Source organism: Vombatus ursinus, unplaced genomic scaffold, assembly GCF_900497805.2.
Source record: "Vombatus ursinus unplaced genomic scaffold, bare-nosed wombat genome assembly UNPS02014863.1, whole genome shotgun sequence".
Taxonomy (NCBI): Eukaryota; Metazoa; Chordata; class Mammalia; order Diprotodontia; family Vombatidae; genus Vombatus; species Vombatus ursinus.
The window spans coordinates 33,065,082-33,092,553 of record NW_020954641.1 but is presented as its reverse complement, the minus strand read 5'-3'; the positions used below and the strand labels follow the sequence as shown (position 1 = coordinate 33,092,553).

General features: G+C 45.0%; 1 protein-coding gene across 3 annotated transcripts in view; it reads left to right on the top strand.

The window, feature by feature from the left end:
- The window catches only part of PPARGC1B (PPARG coactivator 1 beta), a 167,068-nt gene that overhangs the window by 133,596 nt on the left and 6,000 nt on the right, over positions 1-27,472 (top strand). Inside the window, exons 3-11 of one of the 3 annotated variants that reach the window (XM_027842044.1) lie at positions 5,370-5,585; positions 8,298-8,414; positions 10,635-11,778; positions 12,506-12,542; positions 13,283-13,347; positions 14,176-14,941; positions 20,875-20,950; positions 23,857-23,981; positions 27,100-27,254. In XM_027842044.1, the coding sequence (XP_027697845.1) occupies positions 5,370-5,585; positions 8,298-8,414; positions 10,635-11,778; positions 12,506-12,542; positions 13,283-13,347; positions 14,176-14,941; positions 20,875-20,950; positions 23,857-23,981; positions 27,100-27,254 (2,701 nt within the window). Of the gene's footprint in view, positions 1-5,369; positions 5,586-8,297; positions 8,415-10,634; positions 11,824-12,505; positions 12,543-13,282; positions 13,348-14,175; positions 14,942-20,874; positions 20,951-23,856; positions 23,982-27,099; positions 27,255-27,472 lie in introns of all 3 variants that reach the window. The other 2 variants (XM_027842043.1, XM_027842041.1) reach the window with 2 other exon arrangements.

Here is a 27,472-nt window from a genome sequence, read left to right as displayed (position 1 = left end):
GGTTCTATCTTTCCAACCTCCCCTTAACTCCCCCCACTATCAGCTATTGCTTCTGTCCTTGAAATGGAGCCAGGACAGCCAAGAAACCATCACGAGATCCCCATTTCAGATAAACTTCTTCAAGAAAGGACAGACAGGCTTGGATTGGATTGAACTGGATTGGAAGAAAAAGGCCATGGGGGTAGAAGGGAGGGAGGGCAGTATTCATGTGATGAAATAGCATTTCTGCCAGTTCTCTCAGGGCTGGGGAATCCAGAGCCAGAATTGAACAAGAGAAGGAGTGGGAAAGTTATCCAACAACATTGCAATCCCAAGAATGAGGGTCTTTGTGTGGAGATGGGTGGGAGAGACCAGATGAGGCAGTATTGGTGTTTTAATTTTTTTTTTCAATAGAGAGTGAGGGGAGAAAGGGAACAAGCATTTATAAAGTACCTACTATGTGCCAGGCCCTGTACCGAGTACTTTACAAATATTATCTCATTTCATCCTCACAAAAGCTTTGGGAGGCAGGTACTCCTATTATTATCTCCATTTTACAGATGAGGAAAAGAGGCTAATTGACTTGCATAAGGTCACACAGCTAGTAAGTATGAGAGGACAGATTTGAACTCAGGATTTCCTGACTCCAGGCTCAGAGCTCTATCCACTATATCACCCAGTGATACTACTTATAAGTTTCCTGGATACTTAGGGAATGGGTAAGTGATTGTAAATCAGTGGAATGTTTCGGATCATAAGATCATAGAATAGGTTTAGTCTCGGAATGTATTTGCACATCATTAAATCAAGATCACTTATTTTATGTAGAAAAGAGAGGTGACTCCACTAAGGTCACACAGGTAGAAAAATGGCAGGGTCAAGATTTGAAGCCAATTCTTTTGATGTTTCTCTATCAAGGAATCTCAGAGTCCATTCCCTTCTAAGAAGAGATGACAGATATTTTAACTTCAGTTTTCCTCTGTCCTCATCTGCTGCTCGTTTTCTCCTGCCACACCTCCCTCCTCCACTCTCCTAAATTTTAGAATTTTGCCAATTAAAGGAAATCTTGAATAGATGCCAGTCACATCAAACTCATGGGTGCTTAGGACACAAGCACCCACTCCCCACCTCTCTGGTTTCTCCAGCAAGGACCACAATGCCTCCTTGTACATGGTAGGCACTTTATAAAGTTGAATTGAATTGAACTGAATCCTTCTGTAAAACAAACAAGTTCAGTGAGCCTTGCCTGAACATGATAAACAAGGATCCTGGTCTGTGATTTAGAATATGGACCAGGCATGGAGGCAGCTAGAACTGCTTCAAGAGCTGCTAACAATTCTTGTTAATATAGTGATTTAAACTGGACAGAGTTTCCCCCCAAACACCCTCTGTGAGGTAGGTAGTAGGTAGTATAAGTATTACTATCCCCATTTTACAGATGAGGAAACTGAGACTCAGGGAGAGGGAAAATGACTTACTTAATATTATAGATAACAAGTAAGTAGCAGAATAGGACCAAAACACAAACTTTGCTATTCTGATGCAAAATCCAGTGTTCCTTTCCTTGTACCACAGTTGCCTAAATCAAGTTGGGAGAATTTGGCCTGTGCAAAGGCTGTAAAGAGGGGCCAAGCCATGGCTCCATTTTGCTGGAGCCCATTGCCTCTTGGGATAAATTTGCAAATGGTACTTCAGCTCAATGAGTCCTTGGGTATTATAATCAAGATGACTGGAAGAAAAGCCCCCTGGCAGCTAAGCTGGGCTCACAGAATGTCTTCCATGTGGAAGCAGCACTATCATTCCATGTTCTGGCCCTCAGGCCTCCAGGCTTAGAACCTCAATTTTGTTAATTCCTTCTAACTAGGGTGTCTAGGTCTCTGGGGGACTGACTGTCACTGGTCAGTCACAACAACAATAAAAAATAATGATAATTATAATAAGTAGCATTTATGTAACTTTTAGAGTTTGCAAAGCACTTTACAAATATTCTCTCATTTTATCCTCACAAAAACCCTGGGAGGGGGTACTATTATTCTTATTTTACAGATGAGGAAACTGAGGTAGGTTAAGTGAATTGCCCCAGGGCCACACAACTAATAAGTATCTGAGGCTGGGTTTTAACCCAGGCCCTCCTGACTCAAGTTCCAACACTCTAGCTGCCTGTAATTGTATACAAATACACTTGAAAGATTAGATGTCTTTTTATTAATTTACATTGAGAAATATAACAGTTCATTGGATCCAAAACCTCATGTCTCTTCCCAGTGGTAAAGCTGATTTGGGACATCACCTTCTGATCTCAGGATCATAAATTTAGAACTTATTGTTGAGTTGTTTTTCAGTTGTGCATGACTCTTCATGACCCCATTTGGGGTTTTCTTGGCAAAGATTCTGGAGTGGTTTGCCATTTCCTTCTCCAACTCATTTTATGGGTGAAGAAACTGAGGCAAACAGGGTAAAGTGACTTGCCCATGATCACACAGCTAATAAGTGTCTTGAGGCTAGATTTGAACTCGGGAAGATGAGTCTTCCTGACTCTAGGCCCAGCAATCTATCCACTGTTCATTCCTAGCTGAAATTTAGAGCTTAGAGATCCTCAAGTCCAATTCCCACATTTTACAGGTAAAGTTTATGTCTCCCCCAGAGTCATGAGCTAGTGAGTATCTGAAGCAGGATTTGAATTCAGGAAATTTTTCTGATTCTAGGTGTAGATCCAAAGGTGATTTGGGGAATATAGTGTCAGAGTCCAGGGCACCAGATGAATAAGAAATAATGCCCCTATGTTCTCATGCCCAGGGTACCTTCCCCTCTCCTTCCTCCGCGGTGCTAATACGTGACTTTCCTAGACTCCATGCAAATAGAAACGCCCCCTTTCTCTTTGCTCATATGTCACTCATTGTATAGTTTCATATTAGTTAAATTTAGATTTGTGTCTCACTGGTACAGTTCTTGGGAGCCACCTTAATGTGTCAGCAGCATATTTATGATATTTATGTGGCATCTCTCTGGGTTGATTCTTTTAGGAAAGAGCCCCCCTCACATTTAGGTGAATTCATGTCATCCCCCCAAAGTGATTTTTCCAACACTGTTCCCTGATACACTGTCTGTACAGCTTGACTCCCTGGTACCTCATTGGTTGCTTGAGGAGCTAATGACCAAAGCCAGGTTGTCAGAGAGCAAGTGAGGACAATTGCAAATTATGTTTCACCTTGAAACAAAGAGATCTCCTGCTTTGGTGGAATCTATACCTTCTCCTCATTTCTCCTTGTCTTAATCAGGTGACAAATGAAAACCAGCCCTCTGAGGTTTCCTGGAAAGTGGCCAATGATTTCCCTCGACTGTGCAAACTCCATAGACCTATACTCTGTTGTAAGCTTGGAAGGTAGCCTGGACCACACTGTGACCGTCATCCTCAGTAGACATGGATGTTCCAAGGTCACCTACAAGGCCCTATGCTGTAGAAGAGTCAGAAATGAATAAAATAGTCAGATATCTGTGGTGAAGAAGAAAGATTACTGCATTTGGAATCAGAAGACCTAGGCAAGATGTAGACTAGATGCCTCTGGCTTTCATTCCCATCTCCCTCTCAAAATTGGTTTTTAGGTAAGGATCTGAAATGCATTTTTTCTGAGATATCAGTGACAGAGACTAACATAAAGTAAATCCTCCTGGGGAGATTTGTATTTTAAAGGAATTCAAGTTTTATAGCCAAAAGAATGAAATTCTAACAGTGGAATTTCCATCACTGGCCAACAGCCAGGAGAGGTACGTTGGAGGCATCCAGCTTAGCTCCTGGGTAACTACCCTTCTTTGGGGTCATGCTGGCCCAGCATTAAGCCTTGACTAAGACTCAAGGTACTCATTTATTAATTGGAAAAATTCCTAGCTTCAAAGTCTTAGAGCTAAAAGTGACCTCTGAGATCATTTGATCCAACTTCATTTAACGTATGAGGAAGCTGAGTCCTAGAAATGTGAAATGACTTGCCTGCTAAAGGTCACAACTAGTAAGTGTTAGACCTGGGATTAGAATCCATGTCTCCTAACCTTCAAGCCAAGACTCTTTCATCATGGTCTATGCTCTGCCCATCTCTGCTTTACTGAGTTAAGTTGTTTTGGAAATGATCAAGGGAAGATGGTGAAGCTTTTCTGGAAGTGAAAATATTAATTCCTTCCTCCCTTCCCCCCCTCCTAAATTCAGCAAACGTTTATTAAGCCCCACTTTGATTTCTTTTGATGACTACTTTTGATTTTTCAATCACTACTTATGTCAAGAATTGCCAAGTACCACAATATCAGATAAAAATGAAATGGTCCCTAACCTCAAGGAGCACATCAAATAGATCTAATATAAATGAAAAAAAAAAAACAAAACAGAATTCCAGAATCTTCAGAGTTTAGATGGACCTCAGATATCATCTTGTCCAATCAATTATTGACTAAAAGTCCCCTTTATTCTAGTGCCTACAAGTGGTCCTTCAGCGGCTACTTGAAGACATCCTGAGGTTTTCTCTTCCATTTTTCAGAGGGAGGGCCCATTCTCCCCCCCAGCAAACTGAAGCATCATTTGACTGTAATAAATTGTGGTGATGTCCCCTCACTTTAATGAGCTGCTGGGCTCTCTCTTATTTAGTAACAAATATTAATGATCTCCTGCTGTATGCAGTGCTAGGGATTGAGTGAGATGCAAACTTTAGATAAGATCTAGTTACAGTCCAGTAAAAGGAAATAGAAGTGACAGGTACCCAGACAATATTGCCAACAAGCTTATTCTGCATAACTGGGGCTTGGCTAGTTTTATTTTCCCATCTTTTGTAAACATTTCACTCAAAACTAAATACATCTTCACAAAGATTCAAGAACTTTTTGAAAAAAACTTAGGTGGTACCCATATCCATTCATCCATCTGTCTCTTTATCTTCCCTTTTCTTCTTCCTTCTCCTTCTTCTCCCTTTCCTCTCCCTCTCCTTCCTTCCTTCTCCTTCCTTTTCTTTTTCTCCTCCCCTTCTTTCTTCTTCCTTTCCTCTCCTTTCTTGTCTCTCTCTCTTCTCCCTTTCATTTCTTTCCTTTTCTCTCTTTCCTTTCTTTCATAGAACACTGGGTTCAGTCAGAAGACCCTCAGGTCTTTTGGTCTTAGTTCTGCTGCCTACTGGAATCATGACCATAAGAAAATCATTGCCTGTCCATGGGTCTCATTTTCTCATGTATAAAGTGAGGGGTTTGAGCTAGATAACCTCTGAGGTTCCTTCCAACTCTACCTTTCCATAACCTGTGAATTAGTTATGGAATACCTGCTCTGTGTTCTGCAGAAAATTGAGCTATGTGGGCAAAGGGTAAGCATGTTTCTGTAATCAATGTCTGTTAATCACATAACTCTTTCTTCCCTATTTTAGATCATAAGTGGCGAAAATGACGCCCTATTGGCTGCTCTCACCGAAACCCTGGATGATATCCAGGAAGAGGATATGGGCCTGGCTGCCTTCCACACTCTGGAAGATAGGGATGTGGCCACCCCAGGCCCCACCTCACCCATCCCCTCACCCAAAGCCAGTCCTGATGCCCTAGATGGCCTGCAGGCCCTTGGGTCTGAGGTTGATGAACTTTCTCTGGTAAGAATCCATTTCTTACTACTATTTAAATGGAATTGCATGGCCCATGATAAGCTGGCTACAGTGGTTATGATGGGTACAAAAGGGTGTACTTTTTCCCCACATTAGGCTGATCCCTAGGTCAGTTTTTTTTTTTTCTGGGGCTGGGTGTTAGCAGGTTGGAATCCATTTCCTGTGAGGTTTGAATGAGTACATGTGTATACATATGACATAATTGAAGAAACACTGGACTTAGAGGGATGGTATTTCAACCCTGACTCTGCCACTCAATGTCTCTATGTTTTCATGATCAACTTGTTTAAGTTCCTCAGACTTCAGTTGTATCATCTGTAAAATGAAGAGGTTGGGACTAAACTATCTCTAAGCTCTCTTCTAGTTTTTTGTCCTATGCTCCTATGATCGCCATGTCTGTATTCCACCTCTATAAACTTGTGCCTCTGTTTCAGTTTCCCAAACCTCATACCCTTTACTTCCTGCTCAAGAGACTGTTTTGTGTCACATCCTAATATGGTGGACAGGCTCAGGGCCCTGCCCAATCTGGGAGTCAAACTTATTGCCAGCTTCTCTCTGGGAACTATAATAAGAGTTGACGATCACAAATTGAAAAGAGCACATGTCTGAGAGGTAGATGGCTTGGATCCTTATCCCATCTGTGCTCCTTATTGGCAGTGTGACTGTGGGCAAGTCCCTTGCACATAATGGACTCACTTTCCCCATCTATAAGTTGAGAGAGTGGATGTAGGGTGGGGTTATGGCCCAAAGAGAAACGTTTCCCTTATGTACACAATTTGTTAATGATCTCTTTCTCCTCAATCTCATGGAGGCAGCCATAGTGCAGTGGCTCTCAATGTGTGTTCTGCAGACTCCTGGGGGTCCCTGAGACCCTTTAAAAGGGTCTCCAAAGTCAAAACTATTTTCCTAATAAAGCTAAGACATTTTAATTTCTAATACAATAAATATCAACAGATATGACCCACCTAAGCAATAGCTCTTTGACAGGCAGGCCCTCAGTAATTTTTAAGAGTATCAACAAGTCCTGAACCCAAAAACCTTGAGAACCACTGCTTTACTATAATGCCAAGGAGGGCACTGGATTTGGAGTCAGAGGACCTGGGTTCAAATCCTGTTTCTGCTCTTTACTACTTATCTGACCCTTGGGTAAATCGCTTGTCCTTACGCCTGAGTTTCTTGATCTGTAAGATAAAGGAGGGGATTGGATTGAGACTATCTTGAAGGACCCTTCCAGCTCTGAATCCCACGATCCTCTGTCCTACCCCCCTAAGGCGAGGGAGTTCTAGTAGTGATAAGGCTTCCAGCTGACAACTTGTGACATCTACTTTTGTGGGACTGGATGCCACTGACTTTCTGGGTGACTTACTTTCCTTTTCCAGGCCTCAGTTTCTCTCTTTTTAAAATGAGAGGGTTGGACTAGATCTCTAGGGTCCCTTCCCACTCTGCCACTCTGTTCCAAATCGTTGAGGCCCATGAGTCCCTGATCCCATACAGTGATAACTTGTTACACCTAAGGGAAAAGCACTTTGGAACCACCTATCTAAATGACCAGCCAAAGAAAGTTTTCCCCACCTTGGGCCTGGGGACAGGGAAGAAACTGCGTTGTTTCTCAGCAAAGAAGGGAAAGCCTTGCATTGGGCAAGCTAAGAGCAGCCCCCTGTGGTAGGAATTTATATTTTTCATTTCTGCAACAGTTCTTGATATATACCTCACACCCATGCTCACCGGCCTGTGCAGCAGAAGCTGGACAAAGCTTTTTTGTCTCTTTCAAGAAATGTGAAAATAGAGAGGCCTTTTGATTTCCAGACTTGAGTTCTGACTTCTGACTTTGGGCACATCTGCCTTAGTATTGGTTCAGGCTCTGTGCTTGTCAGAGCTTGGAGATGCACAACTGGGGTCTTCCTTGTAAGAACCAGCAAATGTCAGATGTTTCACTGTGTCCCCTGTGTGGCATCATCTGTGAGAGGCTCAAAAACCTTCCCTATAATACGTTACTTAGGATCACAGGAGCTCAAACTTAAAACCTGGAAGGCATCTTAGCCCAGCTCAGACTTAGAGCAGGACTCTCCCTTACCCTCTCTCCAACTGGAGGAAGCCTAGTATAGGGGAAAGAGCACTGAACTTGGTGTCCATGCACAGGGGTTTGATCCCGTCCCTCCTACATGCCACGTGCGGAACTTTAGGTAAATTCCGTAGTTTCTCTGAGGTTAATTTCTTCATCTGAAAAATGAGGGGGTTAGGCTAGACGTCTAAGGTCCCTTCCAACTCTAAATCTCTGATCCTAAGTCACTCCTTTTTCTGAGTCTCAGTTCCTCTTCTGTAAAAAAAAAAAAAAAGAGGGTGTTGGACTAGCTGACCTCAAAAGTCCCTTCTGACTCTAGATTCAGACCCCACCCATACAGGCAGGACTTCTATGGTAACGTTCAAACCAAAGAATTTGCTCAAATTCCTTGATGGTTAATTGTTTCCTAGGTGGGATATTTCATTCTTGATTTGTATTCAAATCCCAGGTCTACCACTCACTACCTGTGTGACCTTGGGCAAATCATTTCACCTCTTTGGGACTCTGTAAAAGAAGGGGGGGGTGGACTCAGTGATGTTTAACTAAGTCTATGATCCTAGGCACTCCCATTTGCTTTCGAAATGGGGGTGTCTGGGGTTGGAGTCACACCTCTTTTTGTGTTTCGCTTCTTCCGCTAGCTGCAGAAGCTTCTCCTCTCGCCGTCCCACACTACTCCAAGCGTGGAGGCCCAAAAGGAAGGGGCTATCCGGCGGCAAGGAGCGTTGAAGTCCAAAAGCCAGCGACCTTACCTCAAGGTATTCCTAGGCTCGGGGTCAAGGTTCCATGGGAAGCCATGAAACTGCATTCTCTGGGTGTGCACTTGGCTTCCTGCCAGCTCTCATAGTTAATGCCATCTTTTCCCACTTCCCCATCCAAGACTCAAGAGTTCTACATAGACATATACCTTGTTACATGTAAATGCTTTCTCTGCCTAAGGGGCACCCAGGCTTCCTTCTAAAACGTCCCCAGGCTGAGCCCCACAGTAAAATCAGCGAGTCCTGTGGTCAACAGTATATCCAGTAGTTGAATATGGAGGGAAGGGCTGTGATGCCACAGAGAAACTAACACGGTGACTCTCCTAAGTGGAAGGAGTGGGGAGGAGCCTTCTGGACAGGGAAAGCATGGAAGGAGCAGAGGGGCCAGACCAGGGTCCCTTGCTGAGAAGTGGTCCCTTTTAGGGAATTACATGATAATGGATACATTCTAGACTATCAGAAACTGGTTTCAGAAACAGAAGAATAGAAGAGTTCCTTGTTTCCCTCCTTCATTCATTTTTCAACAAATATTTTATTTATTGAGTGAGAGTCAGGAGCTTTGGGCTCTAGTCCCAGTTCCACTGCTGACTCTCTGGGTGACCTTGGGTCAAAGTCACCCGCTTCTGTAAGGCTCCTTTTCCTCCTTTGTAAAGTGAGTCTGTTCCCGTTCTGATCTTAGCATCCCAGGAAAAGGCACTGTGGAGGAGGAATGAACCTCAGACCAGTTGGAACAGTAGATGAATGCATACAGCCCTGCAGATGACAGGAACACCTTCCAGTGTGATGTTTAAGCTACCTTTCTGCTTCTAACATAATCATCTCATGTGGTTCAGTGAAAAAGTCTTGAATTTGGCAGAAGAGGTCCTGGGTTCTGATCCTGACTCTGCAACTTGCTGTCTGCAAATGCCCTGTCTGGGCATTGCCTTGAATTCTTTGATCTCTGCAGTCTTCCAGATTATAACATAGGCAACCTGAGGATTCCTGGGTTTCCATAGAGATCCAACCTCCTTTACCCTCAGAACTGAAGGATCATTGGTACCAGTATTACAAGAACCAGTTAATGTCAGAGCCTCGGTCACAGTGACGTGGGAAATTCTGTTGGTCATTGCTATATGAATGGATGTTCTGGTGGGATATGCCAGTGATGCCCATCCTGCCTTTGGAGTGGATAGTGCTCCTAGCATCACATTCTTGTAGAAAGGCAGGGTTGGCAAGGCTCAGCAAAGAACTCCATGGAATAAACTGCCCAAGATAACACTAAAGGATAATAAAAAGGATTAAATGATCACAGGAGTTAGAACTTTGTGGTTGTCCTTGGTTTCTCCTAACAATCCACCAAATGACATCCCACCCCCACCCCCAGTTCCTGTGCCTGTCGGGAATGCTCTGGGCTGTTACCATGAGACCTTTCAGACAAGTTCCCTAGGCCCCTCACTGGAGATTGGGCATAGCAGGATTAGAACAAACCCACAGAAAATTGCAGGAACAGAATTTTAGCGACCTTGGAAAGGGCAGGCAGAGAGTAAAAGCAAAGGCTGAGGGCTTATGTGGGGGAGTGTGAGCAGTACACACAACCAAACTGGGGACTCACAAACAATAACAACTCATATGTGTACATTTTACAGCTTCACAAGAGCTTTCCTCACTATAGTCCTGTGAGGTAGATAGTGCAGATATTATTGTCCCCATTTTACAGTTAAGAAAACCAAGGCCTGGGGCAGCTAGGTGGCTCAGTGGATAGAGCACCGGCCCTGAAGTCAGGAGGACCTGAGTTCAAATCCGACCTCAGACCAAACACTTGACACTTTCTAACTGTATGACCCTGGGCAAGTCACTTAACCCCAACTGCCTTAAAAAAAAAAAAAGAAAACCAAGGCCCTAGAAAGGACCTCACCCATGTCCACTTAACTACTAAGTAATAGAATTATAGAATTTAGCACTAGAAGGTATCTATCTAGATCATCTAATTCAATACCCTCTTGTTATAGATGAGGAAACTATGACCCAGTGATTCAAAGTTGACTTACGCAAGGTCATGCTGCTAGTAATGATAGATGTGAGATTCAAACACAGTATCCTGATTCTAAATTCTGTGTCCTTTCCCCTAAGTCACACTATCATCCTGCCTCCATGGGGTATCTGCCTATCCTTCTGGGCAATCACAAGGAGAGAAATACGGGCTTTGTCTCCTTACCACTGCTTCTATCTGTCTCTCTTTAGATGGAAACCCCCCAGGACAAGAAGTCCTTGCCAACTCAGACTCAGAGCCGAAGCTACACTGAACTGCACAGGCATCTCACCTCAGCGCCGTGCTGTCCTCGCACTGTCGCTCAGGCTCCAGACAGGGGATGGCAGCAGCTGCCTCCCTCCCCACCGGCCCAGAGCCCTCAACCCCCCATCAAGGAAGAAAGTGACTCGGGCGAGGATTGCTCAAGCCCCAGGCTCACCCAAACCTCATCACCGGCTTCTCCTATGCCATCTGAAGCAACTGCCGGAGACCAGTTTGCTTGTGCAGAGGACATGCGTGCCATGGTGGAGCTGATCCATTACATGCATACTTACTGCCTTCCCCAGAGAAAGTTGCCTGTCCAAGGCTTAGTGAACCCGCCTCAGCCCTGCAGCAACCCTTTCAAGAGAGCCAAGGCCAACTGCATGCTACAAAAGGCAGCACCCTGCAAGAATGAGGAGGGGAAGCCGCCAGACAACCTGATGCAGAGGCCAACAACTCTCCGACCTCCCAAAGCTTCCTGGTCCAAATTCTCTATCCTGAGAGAGCTGTTGGCTCAAGACCTCTTCTGTGATGTGAGCAAGCCCTACCGGCTGGCCGTGCCAATCTATGCTTCCTTATCACCCAGCTCCAAGCCCAGCCCCGGGCCCTCTGAGGAAAGCCAGAGACCCTCGTCAGAGAAGGCCTGTGAGGTACGGATCAGGGCTTCCCCTGGGACCACAGAACCCAGGCCAAGCTTCAGGCCCCTGAAGCTGGAAGTGAAGGAAGAAATCAATGCTCTACCAGTGGCAAAGGAGGAAGACGAGGCAGGGCACAGGGAGGCAAGAACGTGTGCACAAAGTACACCTCTGTCAGCCGGGACCAAGGTGGGGAGGAAGCCAGAGAGCTCGATTTATGCTGTTCGACGCTCCAAGAGGCTGAACCCTGAACTAGGCCCGTGGCTTTCGTTTGTAGATGAGGTGCCCCCGGAAGAGAGGGCAGACCCTCCCCCCGCCCTGTGCCTGGACCCAGAGACCTATGATGCTGAGGTGGAAGTGCCGGTGGGCAACCTGGAGGAAGGACAGAGTGTCTGTGACCAGTCCCAGCAGAGAGCAGCCCCGCTCCCCGCCCTGGAGAGCCCCAGCGAGAGTGGCAGCGGTGAGATGGACGAGGACCACAGCTGCCCTCGGTTATGCTCGAGAGGTAGAGAGAGGGGCGTGGAGGGCAGGGTCACAAGGGAGGACACAGGATGAGTTGAGAAACAGGGTGATGTGGACTTGGTCATCAAGAGGCCCTAGGCTCAGCTCTGCCACCAGCTCACTATGTGACTTTGGGCACATGGGTTTCTTTTCTCTGGGCCTCAGGTTCCACACCTGTAAAATGAGGGGGTTATGCTAAATGATCTGAAAGCCATTTCCAGTGCTGAGATTCTTGGCTCTCTTGCCTGTCCTAAGAGCCCTTGCAGCTTCCATCTCCAGTTCCAGACATTGATGGACATCTCTTGGTTGGCATCCACAGTTTGGCATTTCTTAGCTTCTGATGGATCAGTCAGTTAATAGGAATTTATAAATCACGTATCATGTGCTGAGCACTTGGGACACCAAGAAAGTGACCGCCCGCAACGAGAGTACATTTTTTTTTTCTGAAGGCAATTGGGGTTAATTGACTTGCCCAGGGTCACACAGCTAGTAAGTGTCTGAGGCCAGATTTGAACACAGGCCTTCCTGACTCCAGAGCTAGTGTTCTATCCACTGTGCCACCTGGCTGCTCCAGAGAGTACATTCTAATGGGGGAATCAGATGAGATCAGCTTTGTCACAAATGTCTTGGAGCTGGCTTGATGACTTTGTCCTGCATGTGAATCTGTCTTGTTTCTTCCTTTTCAGAAACTCCCAGGTGCTTCACACTGGCCTTGTCACAGAAGTAAGTTTACAACATCATATTGGATTACTTCAAGAAAATTCACGTGGCAGAGTGGAGTGACAGGGTCTCTAGCACTTGAACTTGGCTCTGATTCTAAGTCGCTCCCCTGCCAGAAGCCTTCATGGCACAGCTGGGTATACCATGGCATAGTGAGATATAGGGAGGTGCAGTGTGGCGTGATGGGATGTGGTGAAACATGTTTGGCATGGTGCAGTGTGCTGAGATATGGTCTCGTATGACATGCTAGTGTGTGTGTGTGTGTGTGTGTGTGTGTGTGTGTGTGTGTGTGTGTGCGCGCATGTGTGTGGGCACACTCTGGGGATCTTAGGGAGGAAACTGTTCTCTCGGGTCATTTTTTAAAATCAGCTTCAGTCTAGAAGCTAGTCTCAGGAGGCCCAGGGGAGAAAGGCTGAAGCCATGAGGTCCAATTGCTCAATCTCAGCAGATTCAGCCAGCCCATAGGAAGAGGTCTCCTTTCTGTTTTGCTTACTTTTTCCTCTCTCTCACCCTCTCCGATACCTCCAGACACAATGTCACCCTCACTGTCCTAAAATTGTCATGCTACTTTCTATCCTCTAAATACTGAGGATCAGGAGCTACTCTGTCAAAGTAAACATGGGGACCGCCGTCTTGCTGCAGTTCACACCAGAATCTTTATGCCTCCTTTTTCTCCGCCCTTTTCTCTGTGTGATGGTGTGGTGATCACGACATCTCTGAGCTCCCCTTTTCTTTCTCAACAGTGACCCTCCACTGGGGAAACGGAACTTTGACCAGGTGCTGACAGTGGAGCTCTGCGGGACAGCAGGTGAGGGGGACCCTCATCCTTCCTAGGCATAAATAGCGCCCCCGTGGTAGAATTCTAGCTTCTGCACCTCCAGGATGACCCTGCTTGGGGTTGGGTGACTGCGGTCAGGGTGGTCCAGCAGCAAAATCTGATGAGACCTTTGCTTCATCCAATCCCAGATCCTCCTGGGCTAGTTTTGGGAAATGTGGGCTCAGGCAAACATGGTACTCCATCGGGAACCTGGTCAGGCAATTCTGCGTTTACAATCTAGTTGCTAGCCCTGCCCCCTCACTCTCTGTGTTGTCTGAATGAAAGAACTGGGGTAGGGGAGGGACGGGAGGAGGCTGCTTCAGGAAGCATTTATTTATGTCTTCAAGTGGAGGCTGGATGTTTATATGTCAAAAATGTTGTAGGAGAGATTCTCAGTCAAGTATGGGTCAGACCATTTGGTCTTTAGGTCACCTTCCGGCACCAGGAATATGGGCACGAGCTCGACAGATTCAGTCTTTCTCCACAGATAGAGGCCTGAGTTTTGCATGTTAATTGAGAGGAAAAGTAACCCCTGGTAATATCAGCAGTTCCCTGATGGGCTGTTAGAAACTACCATCAGGTTACTGGGGGCTGGGCCTGATGAGTCGTGAATTGTTGAACATTCCTTTGGTAGAAAGAAAATGAGGGTTGGATTCTGATCGACTAAAGTTAAGAATCCTATCCAGGTGAGTCACAAGGATGGATAGGACCCTTGGGTCTTATTAGACAAAGGCAGCCAAGGTCTTAATTAACAGCCTATGGTGAAAGGGCCCAGCATCAAACTCACACTGTCTGTTTTTTCTTGGTGCTGGGGAGAAGGTCTCACACCGCCAACCACCCCACCCTACAAACCTATTGAGGAAGACCCCTTCAAGCCAGATGTGAACCATAGGCCAAACAAAGAGGCAGCTCCATCCATCCCCTCCCCTGAGGGTCCCCGGCCTGTGGCAACTGCTAGAGGGTCCCATAGGTCCCGGAAGAAGTATCCTGAGCGGAGTGAGCTCTTGGCCCACCTGAGCCGAACCACAGTTCAGCCATCCCAGGTAGGCAAGAAGCGTCCCTTTTCCCGATCCTTTGGAGACCACGACTATTGCCAGGTCCTCAAGCCAGAAGGATCCTTCCAGAGAAAGGTGCTGAGGTCCTGGGAGCCATACTCAACCCATACAGAGGACAGATCCCAGCCCAGGGTTTCCAGGGCTGATGCACAAGGACTGAGCAAGGAAGGTGGCAACTGCAGAACTCCCAATAAGGACAGCAAGCCCCTAAGAGACCATGAGATCCGAGCCAGCTTAACGAAGCACTTTGGGTTGTTGGATGATACCTTGGAGGAGGAAGGTCTTGCCTTGTGCAAGAGCCCAGAATACGACACTGTTTTTGAGGACAGCAGCAGTGACAGTGGTTTCCTCTTGGAGGAAGAAGAGGACGATGAGGACGAGGACCTCTGTATCCATTCACTTTCATGTCAGCACTGCCTCCACCCAAGACCCTTCAGCAAGGCCAGTTTGCATCACTGCTCCCGGAGCCGGTCAAGCTCAGGATCTTCGTGTCACAGATCCAGGTCACCAGCAAACCGGAGGACCTTCAGGTAGGTCGGGGAACAAACTAGGGGCTGCAGTGTTAAGGATAGAGGTAGACTGACCAGGTAGCAGCACCATGACCACTGTGACACTGCCCCCTCCCTGTTTATCTCTCTTGGAGATGGCTCTTGGCCCTGAGACGGACGATTCAGTGTCTGCCATCTAGTGGCATTGTATTGCCACCACCTGTGCCCCTACCCTAACCCTTCCCTAATTGGTGTTCGTTCTGAGCTGGGGGCTTTCCTATTACAGGTAGCGGCTTGGGCAGCATTTCTCTGGTGGCTGCCTCAGTTCAGCTTATGGATCATTCAGTCAGTCAACAAGTTGATCAAATCAAGTCAACAAGCATTTGTAAAACACCTACTATGTGCCAGGCACTGTACTAAGTACTTTGAATACAGTGATGGGCAAAAGACAATCACTACTTTCAAGGAGTTCGGAGTCTGATGGGGGAGACAGCCTGCAAATAACTTTGTACAGACAAGCTAGAGATAGGACAAATTAATAACATCTTAGAGGGAAAGAAGTAGCATTAGGGGAGCACTTGCTATAAATGGTTGCTCAAGATGGAGATGAGGCTCTGTCCTTTCCCTACGTGTCCCACCACCTCACCTTGCTTCATGACCTGTGTTGGGTACCATGGGAGAAATCAGGACATGCCACACCCAGCCGCTGCCTGCTTTTCAAGTCCTTTTCAGGTAGCATAGGAATAGAGCTTGGATCAGTGATTTCATTAGTATAGGGAACTCCCAGATGAGGAGAGTCCCTCTACCAATTGACTCAGCACTTTCTCTGTAAGTCTAGTCCTGTAGAGTTTCCTAGAGCACTGGGAGGTTGAGTGATTTCCCCAGCATCACCCAAGCAGTGTCAGAGGCTGACACTGAAGCCTGGTCTTCCTGCCTGTGGAGCTAGTTCTCTATCCACTGTACCACCCTGTTTCTTATTAATAATAACTCACATTTATATAGTGCTTCACATATGTCATCTCAATTGAACCTCCCAATAACTCTGTGAGATGTGTGCTATTATCTCCATTTTACAGGTGAGAAAACTGAGGCTTAGAGAGGTTGTAATTTGCCCCAGGATCAGAAAACTACTAAGTGATGGAAGGATTTGCCTCACTCCGGGTCTAGCACTTTTTACAATACCATGTCTCTCCTCTTGTGATGGGGTTGAGGTGGGAGGAAGAACAGAAACCTCAAGGGACACATTCTGTGGGCCACATGATAAAGGCCACACCAAGTCTGCCCAGGAGGCAATACAGAATATGTCCTCGTCCAGCTTTCTGCACTGGGGTGCGAATGCGGCTTGAGTGAGTAGCTCCCTCTTCCTGGGCCTTCCCCAGTGGCCATTGAGGCAGTATGGCAGCCCGAGTTAAAGCCTCATCTGTGAAGTGAGCAGGAAGACTAGGTCTTTTCTTCTTCTGGAAAAAACAAAAATATCTTGTCTTGTCCCCGAAGCCCTGAGCCTCATGCTCCCTTCCAAGAAGGTGTCTGGGAAACCTGTTGTGCTGCCCTTAGCCAGACTCAAAACTGCTGCAAGGAGTCTGCTGTTTGGATAGGCGTGGAATGGGGGATACCCTTGGGGGCCATGTTCTGGAATGGTGTAATTAACTGGGGAACATCTCTGCCCACCTTGCTGATGAAAATTTGTACTAGTTATGCAAAGTGAGGAAAACCCATCCAAAACCTTTTTGCTAGGAGCTGTATTGGCTAATTCAGGGCAAGAATTATAGTGCATCTATGTTACAGGAAGCAAACATTTACATTGATCAAGGGAGAAACAGATGAACCTTATGGTTACTCTAATACAATCTAATACAAGCCTGCTCCCTTTGCTCTGGATTCTGTCTCTTAGCAGCAGTGATAATTCTTCTGTTTCATGCTTTTCTCCTTTCCCTCTCTATTCCTTTTCCAGTACATTCTAATTCCCAGAATAGGCAGTCATCGATCTTTAGAATGTTCAGGAGGGAATAGAAGAATAGTTTTTATAGATTCTCTGCCAGGTGCATTATCAGAACGTATTATGTCCTTGGACTTGAACTGGTTCTTATGAGAGGATCATATATTTATAGCTAGAAGGGATCTTGGAGGCCCTGCAAGTCCAACCTTGCCTCATTTTGCAGATGGCAAAACCGAGGTTAAATGACTTGTCTAGCTATTAAGTATCTGAGGTGGGATTTCAACCCAGTACTTACTGATTCCCAAATCTAGGGCCCTCCCCACAATACCATGAGTCCTCTCTTACCCAGGCCTACCTTGCTCACCAGTTTCACTCCTGGACCATTGTAATATTGCATGCCTAGATAAGAAAGCAGCTCAGCCATGGAAACACAGGGCAAAGAACCACCAACTTCATGGACATTGTGATTCTTGGGCAAAATACGACAATATGATTTAGAGCAGAAAGGCTCCTTTGAGATCAACTAATACAACTTCCCTCATTTTACTGATGAGAAACTGAGAGCTGAAGAGATAGGATGGGACCCAAAACCACATGGCATAGCCAGGACCCAAACCCAGGACCTCCTAATTCCTTCTTTTTCCACTAAAATCAACAAACAATTATTAAGTACCTATTCTGTGCTGAGCATTGTGCCAGGCTAAAAGAGTGAAATAGCTAAAAGAGTAAAATAATCCTTTATTCTCAAAGAACTTAAAATTCTATTGAGCAATGGACCCCAAAAGTTGGCCATTCAGAGACTTTTAAAAGTCCTTGCACTTTAGCTCGTGCATCTTATTTATAGGAAATCTTCCCATCTGAGGTGTCCCCCCACAAGATTATTTACTCTGATTTTATACCCAATTCACATATACCTGGGTTATTTGGTTTACCTATAGTAAATCAGAAAAATGTGTGTGTGTGTGTGTGTGTGTGTGTGTGCGCATGTGCGTGCATGTGCACAAATCAGTCTCTCTTTTCCATGCCTCAGTTTTCTCCTCTGTAAGCTGGGAAGCTTAGACTGAATCTGAGTTCTCTTCTAGTTCTGCCATTCCTTATTCAATGATTTTTCTCCCCCTAATGAAATTAAAAAACATCCTTATATCAACTTTTGCTTTCTTTGGAAGCTAATGCCCTACCACCGCTAAGAAACATCAGATAATTCAAGAATCTGTTGTTTGTAAAGAAAGAACTATTTCATAGTCCCCCACCTCCTGAGGAAGCTCCCAGAAAGCTTTTTAACTGAAGACCTTAAAGGCCATAGCTTACCTCCTTTCCTTGGTTAGGGAAAAAAGTCAACAGACATTTTTAAGCACCTACTATGTGCCAATCACCTTGTTTTAAGCTCTGGGGATGCAAAGAAAGGCAAAAGGCAGTCCCTGCCCTCAAGGAACTCACATTCTAATGGGGAGGACAACATGCAAATTATTTACAGACAAGATATATACAGGATAAATAGAGGGAAGGCACTAAGATTAAGGAAGCCCAAGTTGTTGACATTGGGAAGGTGATGTCATGACTTGCAAGTAAATTGGATTTAAGTGAGGCAGGGCTGTGCAAAGTCACCAACCTCACTCTCTCCTCCTGCGCCAACTGGGTGAAGCGGTGGTAAGGGCCGGAGTTGTCCTGATCTCTATCTTGCCAGTGGACCCAGAGGGCTCTGGAGAAGAAAGTGAGGCTGGTGACTTTGCCTCACTTAAATCCAATTCACTTGCAAGTCATGACATCACCTTCCCAGAAGCCTGAGAAAAGGCTTATAGAAAGTGGGATTTTAGCTAGGACTTGAAGGAAGGTAGGTAGGAGAGGATTCCAGGAATGATGGGACAGACAATGAAAATGAACAGGCAATGGGAGTGTGTGGGGAACAGCTAGGAGGCCAGGGACACAGCATCAAAGAGTACTTGGAGGGGCAGCTATGTGGTGCAGTGGATAGAGCACCAACCCTGAAGTCAGGAGGACCTGAGTTCAAATCCAGCCTCAGACCAAACATTTGACACTTACTAGTTGTGTGACCCTGGGCAAGTCACTTAACCCCAATTGCCTAAAAAAAAAAACAACAACAAAGAGTACTTGGAGGTAAGTAAGATATAAGAAGACAGGAAGGGGCCAGGTAATGAATGACTTTGAATGCCAGAGGATTTTATGTATGATCTTGAAGACAATAGGGAGACAATTATTGAATAGGTAGAGGTGACATAGTCAGACCTGTGCTTTCCAGAAAGTTCAGTGGAACAGCTTAATGGCAGATGGACTGGAGTCAGGAGAGACTTGAGGCATAAGGTGACAAAAAGACTTTAACTCAGCTTGTCATGGAATATTTCCTATTTCTGGGTCCCCATGGCTCATACAACTCACTCAGAGCATCCACTCACGTACAGTTACTCAGCATTTTCATTAAAAATTTCTTCCACATTGGTGATTTTTTTCCTGAACAGATGAAGAACTTCTTTGCCATGTAATACAAAGGGCCCTAATAGAGTTTAGGGGTGGGGGGGAATTTCCTGTAAACCATATGCATGAGCTAAAGTACTAAGACTTTCTGATATCTTCTGAATGATCAACTTTTGGGTCTATTGCACAATAGAATTTAAAATTACTTGAGAGTAAGGGTATTCTTTTATCTATATCCCCAGTGCTTAGCACCATGCTCAGCACCATGCTCAGCACATAGTAGATGCTTAATCGCTTGTTGACTTTAGCTGGAAAAGAATGAATTGGGGGCCCTGGGTTTGGGTTCTGGCTATGGTACTTAATACCTATGTGACTTGGGGTCAAGTCCAACCATCTCCTTGGATTTCAGCTTCTCATCAGTAAAGTGAGGGAGGTTGGATTAGTTGATCTCAAATATGCCTTCCCCACTCCAAATTGTATTGTCCTATTTTATCTGTTCTCTGGCTCTTGACTGGATTTGAGTAGTTGAGGTTGGTAGATAAGTGACCTCCATTATCTGAGGGTTTTACTGTATCTTGGAGGGGAGAGGGTTGGTGAGTTGAGAGAGATATCCTCACCCGCCCACATATTAAATTAAAGCTGCTGCTTGCAGACTGGAATGCCTTGAAGCCATAGACTACCTCAGTGGTACCAAGAACAATGTGTTGTACTTTCATTCTGCTGAGCATTTTTAAAAGTTGGGCCCTTTGCTTCCTGTAAGCCATGTTGACTTTTTACAGATAGGAATCTCTTCACCTGATTCCCACCCCCAGACATAGGTAAATGAATAACACATTTTGAACCATTTATATAATGGAGTTTCCCCTCAACAACCTTCTATTAGAATGAGCTTTGTGGAGGCAGCAAGCTCCTCCTGTTTCTGGGGAGGGCTGGTTACAGTGAGCCCTGCTTAGTCAGAGATGACTTGGAAGGACAAAGGCTACTGTACCTGTGGGGGCAAAGATAGCTGTATGCTTGGGATTATTGCTACAGTTTAGCCCAATGGGAGCAAAGAGGCCCTTGTTCAGAATTCCCATGTGTGGTGCTTCACAATTTATGATTACATAAATTTTATAAATTTGCAATTAATAAAATACTTGTAGTGACTCTGTGAGATAAGTAGGGCTGTTTTACAGATTAGGAAACTGAGATTCATGGAGGTGGCCTTGACTTGGCTACTAGGCAACAGAGTCAGGATTTGAACCCAGGTATCCTGACTCCAGATCCTGTCCTCTTTTCATTATAACACACTGCCCGTTCCAAAGAATTTCATGGCAGGTAGGAACTGCTTGACCAAAGGTGGGTGATCGAGGATCTCTCTTGAGGAGAAGCCCCAGGATGCTTGCCAGTCTCCTCACTCAGAGAACTGAGTAAGGAGGAAACCAGAGACATTTTTGTACAGGTAAAGAAGGACATTTGTCCCAGGTCCCAAATCCAGTTTAAGAGGAATGTAGCTGGCAGAAGGCAGTTTTTCATTTGACTACCAGCATCTCATTGCTCATAGGGGAAGTTCTGAAACTTCCTTTGATCTACCCAGACCAAGAGCCTATGTTTTCTTGTTTATAAACAGATGTGGAAGCAAGGAACATTGTGGAGAAGGAAACCCAAGTGTCCAGCATATTGAGAAGAGGAGAGAAAAGGCCATTGTAAGTGCCCCAGGAGCTGGGGAGGGTTGACCAGTGAAGGAATGGGAAATAGCCTGGGTTCCTGGGAGACGATGGGACTTCTTTAGATAAAACCCTTTGAGAGATCAGGGGATGCTCCTTTCTACTTCAACTGACCCAAGGCCAACTTTATGACATGGTATTTCTCCCCACCAAAAGATAACTAGAGTCCCAAAGGAAGGAGCTTCCAAAGTTTCAGGTTCCCCACCGGCCAGTGGCACCAGGAGTAGGGTAGTGTCTTGTAAAGGGCAGAAGAATAGGGTGATCTAGTGGATTTCCCTCTGGAGACAGGACTGCTCACCTCCATACAGATGCGCTCAGGAACCACAGAAGCAGAACTGTACTACTTGGCCCAAGAGAGCAAAGGTTCGCAGCTTTGGATGAAAAGAATTTACTTCCCATTCTCCTAAGCTCATAGTGGAAGAAAAAGAAAGAGAAGGAATATTCAGAAAGTGAAGTCCCGCAATGGGGGCGAGTTGTGATCCAAGGTTACTACTGCCAGCCAACCTCTCCTTTCTGAGTCCCTCAAAATCCCGGCAGCGTGAAGAGGGAAGCATATGACTCCAGCAGCTGGCTTAACGATTTCCCAGATGAGGTTTCCAGGTCCCCTGTGAGACCTCAATCTTGTGATTGGGTATAGCTTATAGAGGTGATTCACAACCCTCCTCAATACCCACCCCATCCCATAGGCAAGCACCTATACTAACGTGCAGATACACAAATACCTGTTCCACAAATCCTTGTGTTTCTATATCTTGGACTTTCATATTACACCGTCAAGGTGTATCTTTGTAGGGATGAGCATTCATTCTCCTACAGGATTTTCTGCCCCCTGTCATCCTACTGCAAAGCCCTGTCCATCTCTTCCATTCTCCCATTAGAACTCCCTAGCTATAAAGAAAATAACTTACTTCCTGGGTGTGAAAATTCATCCTTTGCAATCCCTGAGCAATCTGGCTATGACCCTACACTTCTCAAGGCTCAAACTGTCCATTAGCAAACATGTATTGAGATCTACACAGTCTCCATCTTTGAGCTCAGTGCTACCTGAGATATAAAGATGATATAAAGATATCAAGATATAAAGATGAGCAAAGATGGATTTCTCTTTCACAGATCATAGTCTATTTAAGAAAAAAAGGCACACATAGAAAAAAGGCTAATAATAGTAGGCATGTGATAAGAATGAAATGAGGAGTAGAGATGAGAGCTACAACAATTGAGAGGAGGGAGTGGTCACTGAGATAGGCAGTCTGACAATACTCAATCAAAGAAGTGAGACTTGAGATGGACCTTCATGACTAGGTAGAGGGTAAACTGAGAGCACATTCTCTGTGGTAGAGATGGACTCTAAAGAGGTGGGAGTATGGAGAGTATCCTTGAGGAACCAGTATAGCTGGAGCTAAAGCCATGAATAGGGGACCAGAATGGAGAAAAAAGTCTGGAAATGTAGGTTGGAGTCAGTCTGTGGAGGCCCTAGGCTGAGGAAAACACATATAGTGTAAACATACTGGAAGCTGTCTCTTCCAGGCACATGACAGAGTTCTCTGGCCCCTGGACATGTAGAAAATAAGTCTTCTCTGGCATGCTAAGAACTGACAAACCTTATAAGGTATAAATGCACATATACAGAGACGGACAAATGTCCAGATAGGTGTATATACCCGTAGGATTTCAGAACCAGAACAAACATAAGAGACCATCTAGTCCATCTCATATCTCTACAGCATCTCTGACGGGTGGTCATCCAGCATCTTCCTGGACACCTCTAGTGATAGATGTTTTACTACATGAGATAGTCCATACCGTTGCTGAACAGCTTTACTCATCAGCACCTCATTAAGCTGAAGTCTGCCTACCTATGATTTTCTACCCATTTGATAGTAGTTTTGCATCCTGGGCTTAAGCAGAACTCTTTCCATATGGCATGCCTTCAGTATTTGACAATTCCTAATAAAGTTTTCTCAGCTCTAGACATCTAGATCCAGATGCTAAATGTCCCCAGGTCCTAGAAATATCTATGGATAGTGAGAGGGTTGAACCAGATAATCTCAGAGGTCCCTTGCAGCTCTTAACTTTCTTCCATTCTGTGAACAATAGAGCAGGAGTGGAGTTATGTGACTTGGACAGGTGGCTGCAGATGCTCCTTGAGAGAAAGGCTCAGGGTGAGAGGAATGTGTTAGGTAGGTCAGGGAGATGCTAAGAGGAAGGAGGGCCTTTTTCAGAGCTTTATCACTGCTTGCTTTTCTCAGCCTGCTCTCACAAATTTCCATATGCTCTGTACATAACTTATAGGTACCTAGTAATTTACATATTGTCTTCCACTTTAGAATGTAAGCCTCATGCGCAGGGACCTATTCTACCTTTCATTGTATCCCTAGTGCTTAATACAGTACCTGGCATATAGTAGGGTTTTAATAAATGCTTGTTGATTTACTGACTATAAGCTTATCAAGGAGGGGAAATGCCCATTTTTTAAAAAATTTTTATATATTTTTTCAGGCTAGGGGAAGTCTGGCTTTCAGGATGGAGGCTGGCTTCTCACCCCAGGGACCTAGCTGATCATCCAATCCAAAATTCCTGTATATATTTATTAAGTGGCTACTCTGTGTAAAACCCAGTAATAAACTCTGAATGTACAAAGACTAAACAGTACCTGCCCTTGAGGAGCTTACTTTTTACTAGAAGGATCCATTATTATCAGAGCTAACAAATTTCTGGGCTCTGCCCCATTCAGCCTGAATCAGAGTTTCAGGTGGTGAAGGGGGAAATAGGACCTCTTTGCTATTTTGATTCTTGAGATTCCTGAGCATCCACAAGAGCCAAACTCCCATCTTCAGCCCATGGCAAGAGAGCCACTGAAGCATGTTTTTTTCCTCTTTTTTGAGCAGGGAGAAGGCCGGGTGGTGTACATTAGGAACCTCTCCAGTACCATGAGTTCCAGTGAGCTGAAGAAGCGTTTTGAAGTGTTTGGTGAGATTGTGGACTGTCAAGTGCTGAAAAGGAACAAAAGGTGAGTCTGTCGGGCTTCTGCTGCCCAGTAGAGGCAACACAAATAAGGGAGGAGACACATAGACACATGCTGATGTAGAGAAGTCCCACCCCAAGAAGAGTAGACCCTGGAAATGGACAATCATGCACTAGTTCATTCAAGACCCAAACTTGAGTTTTGGAAGGTGCCCTTCTTCATTTCATCGTCATCTTACCTGGGTAACACGACGTAAACATTCGAGTTTCCGGAGAATCATTGTCATCTCAGTGTAAGATGAGACCGTGGGGAACGTCTAGTCTAACTTGTCTCTGACAGAGAATCCCTTCTATGTCGTCCCCCAAAAGTGGTCATCCAGCCTTCACAGACCTCCCTGCAGAGGAACTCCTTGGTCATGAGGCAGTCTATTCCATTTTGTTAATGGCTCTAATTGTTAGGAAGGAGCTAAAATCTCCACCTTTCAGCCTTTTCCCCACTGCTTAGTTTTGACAAAGAGGACAAGGAAAATTCCTCTTCCATGTGACATATGTCTTCAAGTAACTGAAGGGTTTTCATGACTTTATCAGTCTTCATTTCTCTAAACCAAAACAAGCCTAGTTTTCTCAGCTGATCCTTATGTAAAGGATGCCCCTCTCACATATGGACAGTTTGACTGATGGAAAGGTACAAGAAACAGGGAGAGTTGTGAGAGAAACACTGAGGGGGAAAAGCCCTGCAGAGAAAAGGTGCTAACTGTGGGTAAAGTTGACTTAAATGTACTATTTTCCAACATCTAATTTGCATATGACAGACCTGAGGACTTTAAAAGTAATAGCTGGGAGGTCTTGGTCCCTTAAGCTGCTTTGGGGACTATGGAAAGAATATTTATTGCCTAGTTATAGTGTGAATAGCAGGCATGTGAATTTTGGTTTATAATCATGAGATAGAGATGAGTCACTGAAGAGATGCTGCTTTGGACAGTAAAATAGAACTGAGTTGGGAGACTCTGTTCTCTTGAACTGCTTTAGGGACTATGGAACAAATATATATTGCGTAATTATGGTACAGATGTCAGGAATGTGAATTTTGGTTTAACATAATGAGATAGAGATGCTGCTTTGGACAGTAAAGTAGAACTGAGCTGACCTCAGGAAGACCTTGGAATAGGTCTGGGAAGAGACCTCAGAGCTTACACTGTCATATGTCTAGGCATACAGCTTGGAAGAGAGGGGTCAGAAGAAGTAAGCTGAGATGAGCTGGGAGCTCCTATTAGATCTCAGAGCCGAAAGCTGATATCAGGAGAAACCTCTGGGTTGGTTTTAGGAAAGAGACCTCAGGACTGGAGGAAGAGGGGTTTACACCACCTTTGTTGCTTGGAAGAGCAGACTCGTGAGAGACAAACTTTTTGCCTTGCCACCTCCTGCCCAAAAAGTCAGAGCCGAACCAAGGAAGCCAAGTAGAAAAGCTAGGAAGATCTCAGGTTTAGGGTTTTCTGCTGTTGCTAAAAGAGCATAACCATAGCTCAGCAGCCCAGAAAAGGAGTAACTCAACTGGACCAGCCAGCAGAGAAGCAGCCTCAGTAGGATAATAGAAAGGCCCAGAAATGACTTGAGCAGAGCAGCCATTGAGGAAGCAGTCTTGTCCATCAGTGAATTGCTCTTCAGACTGTTTCTGAGGGAAATTAAGGACATAAAGGTCCAAAAGCCAGAGTGGTGAGTCATCCTGGGCACTGTGTTCTATACACAAGAGGTGCCTTTTTTCTGTGATTCTGTGAGTTTGTCATCACCCCTGCCCCTGACACTGTGTATCAGTGGAAGCATTCTAAATTTATGGGTGGAAAACTATGGGATCATTATTCTTGCCTCATCTACCTGTTTAGTAAATATTTCTGGTTGAGTTAATAGAGTTCAGTGGGCTGATTTGTTAGGTAGAAGGCACAGTGGTAGGAGTTCTCTAGTTCTAAAATCAACTCTCAGCTCTGAGATCTAGGAGCTTCCAGCTCATCTCAGCTCACCTCTTCTGACCTCTCTCTTCCAAACAGTAGTACAGGCTCTGAGGTCTCTTTCCAGTCCCATTACAATGTCTTCCTGAGGTCAGCTCAGTTCTTCTTTACTGTCCAAAGCAGCATCTCTTCAGTGATTCACCTCTATCTCATGATACTAAGCCAAAATTCACATTCCTGCTATCTATACCATGATTAGGCAACATATATTTGTTCCATAGTCCCTAAAGCAATTCAAGAGACCAGGGTTTCCCAGCTCAGTTCTACTTTACTGTCCAAAGCAGCATGTCTTCAGTGACTCACCTTTATCTCATGATGATGAACCAAAATTCACATTCCTGCCATCTACACTACGATTAGGCAACATGTATTTGTTCCACAGGAACAGGAGTTGCAGTGACAAGAGTAGAAGTATATTCCTCCTTCCTATGTTACCCCTAGAATCCTGTGTGAGTTCCACTCTGGGAACCTCCAGCCTTTCAGTTCTTCTTTCAGGTCTTCAGTTCTCTCTCTTGTTGTCCTGATTGCTCTTTTCTGTCCATAACTTTAGTACATGTTTACCTGAATCTTAGAAGTAAGGAGACTTGAGCTCTGTGGATGGAAGAGACTGTGTCAATGAAAAGCATTGTTCTTCCAATCATGATGATTAGAGGTGAAGAATCTTTTGGTATTCATCTACACAGTGCCCTGGACCCCTGGCACCTAGGGAACTTTCTTAGAATAATAAGAACTAGTAAATACCTGATGCTTCTCCACTTTATTGACTAAGAAGAAATCATATTTTTCCTCTGGTGCCCCTTAGGATACTTCTCTTGCTTCCACTATAGGTCTAAATTGTAGTAGACAGCTAGATTAGGAACCAGGGTTCAAATCTCATCTGACACCATTAGTTGTATGCCTAGGGATAAGTCATATAACCTTGTCTGAAGCTATTTCCTCATCCGTGAAATGGGAATAATAGTTGGAGTACTTACCTCACAGGCTTGTTGTGAGGATCAAATGAGATAACATATATGTAAATTGCTTTTCAAACCTTAAAGTACTATATGAATGTCAAGTATTCTACTGTGCCTATTATTATGAGTTACTCAAAAGCCAGAACTGGCCCATGAGAATTCTTCTCATGGGTAACCTGTGACTCCTCATTGCTCTGTTCTCCAGGGGCGAGAAAGATGGCTTTATTACCTATCGTTGTTCAGAGCATGCAGCCTTGTCCCTGAGGAATGGTGCAGCCCTGAGGAAGCGCAACGAGCCCTTCTTCCAACTGAGCTACGGGGGACTTGGGCAGTTCTTCTGGACCAGATGCACTAACTTTGGTAAGACTGCAAAGTCAGCCCACATCCTTGGATTGCAAGGTTCACTGAGTTTCCCCTTTTGCCCTCTCCACTACTACCATTCCCTGGGCTGTGTTCAGAGGGGAAAACAATGTTTGAAGAGACATCTGTTACTTTAAGACTTAGAAAGACTAGACTTCTGTCTCTAGATGGAAAAGGGTCTTTGTACCTATCCTGGTCCTTTCAGTAGCCGAGGCTAT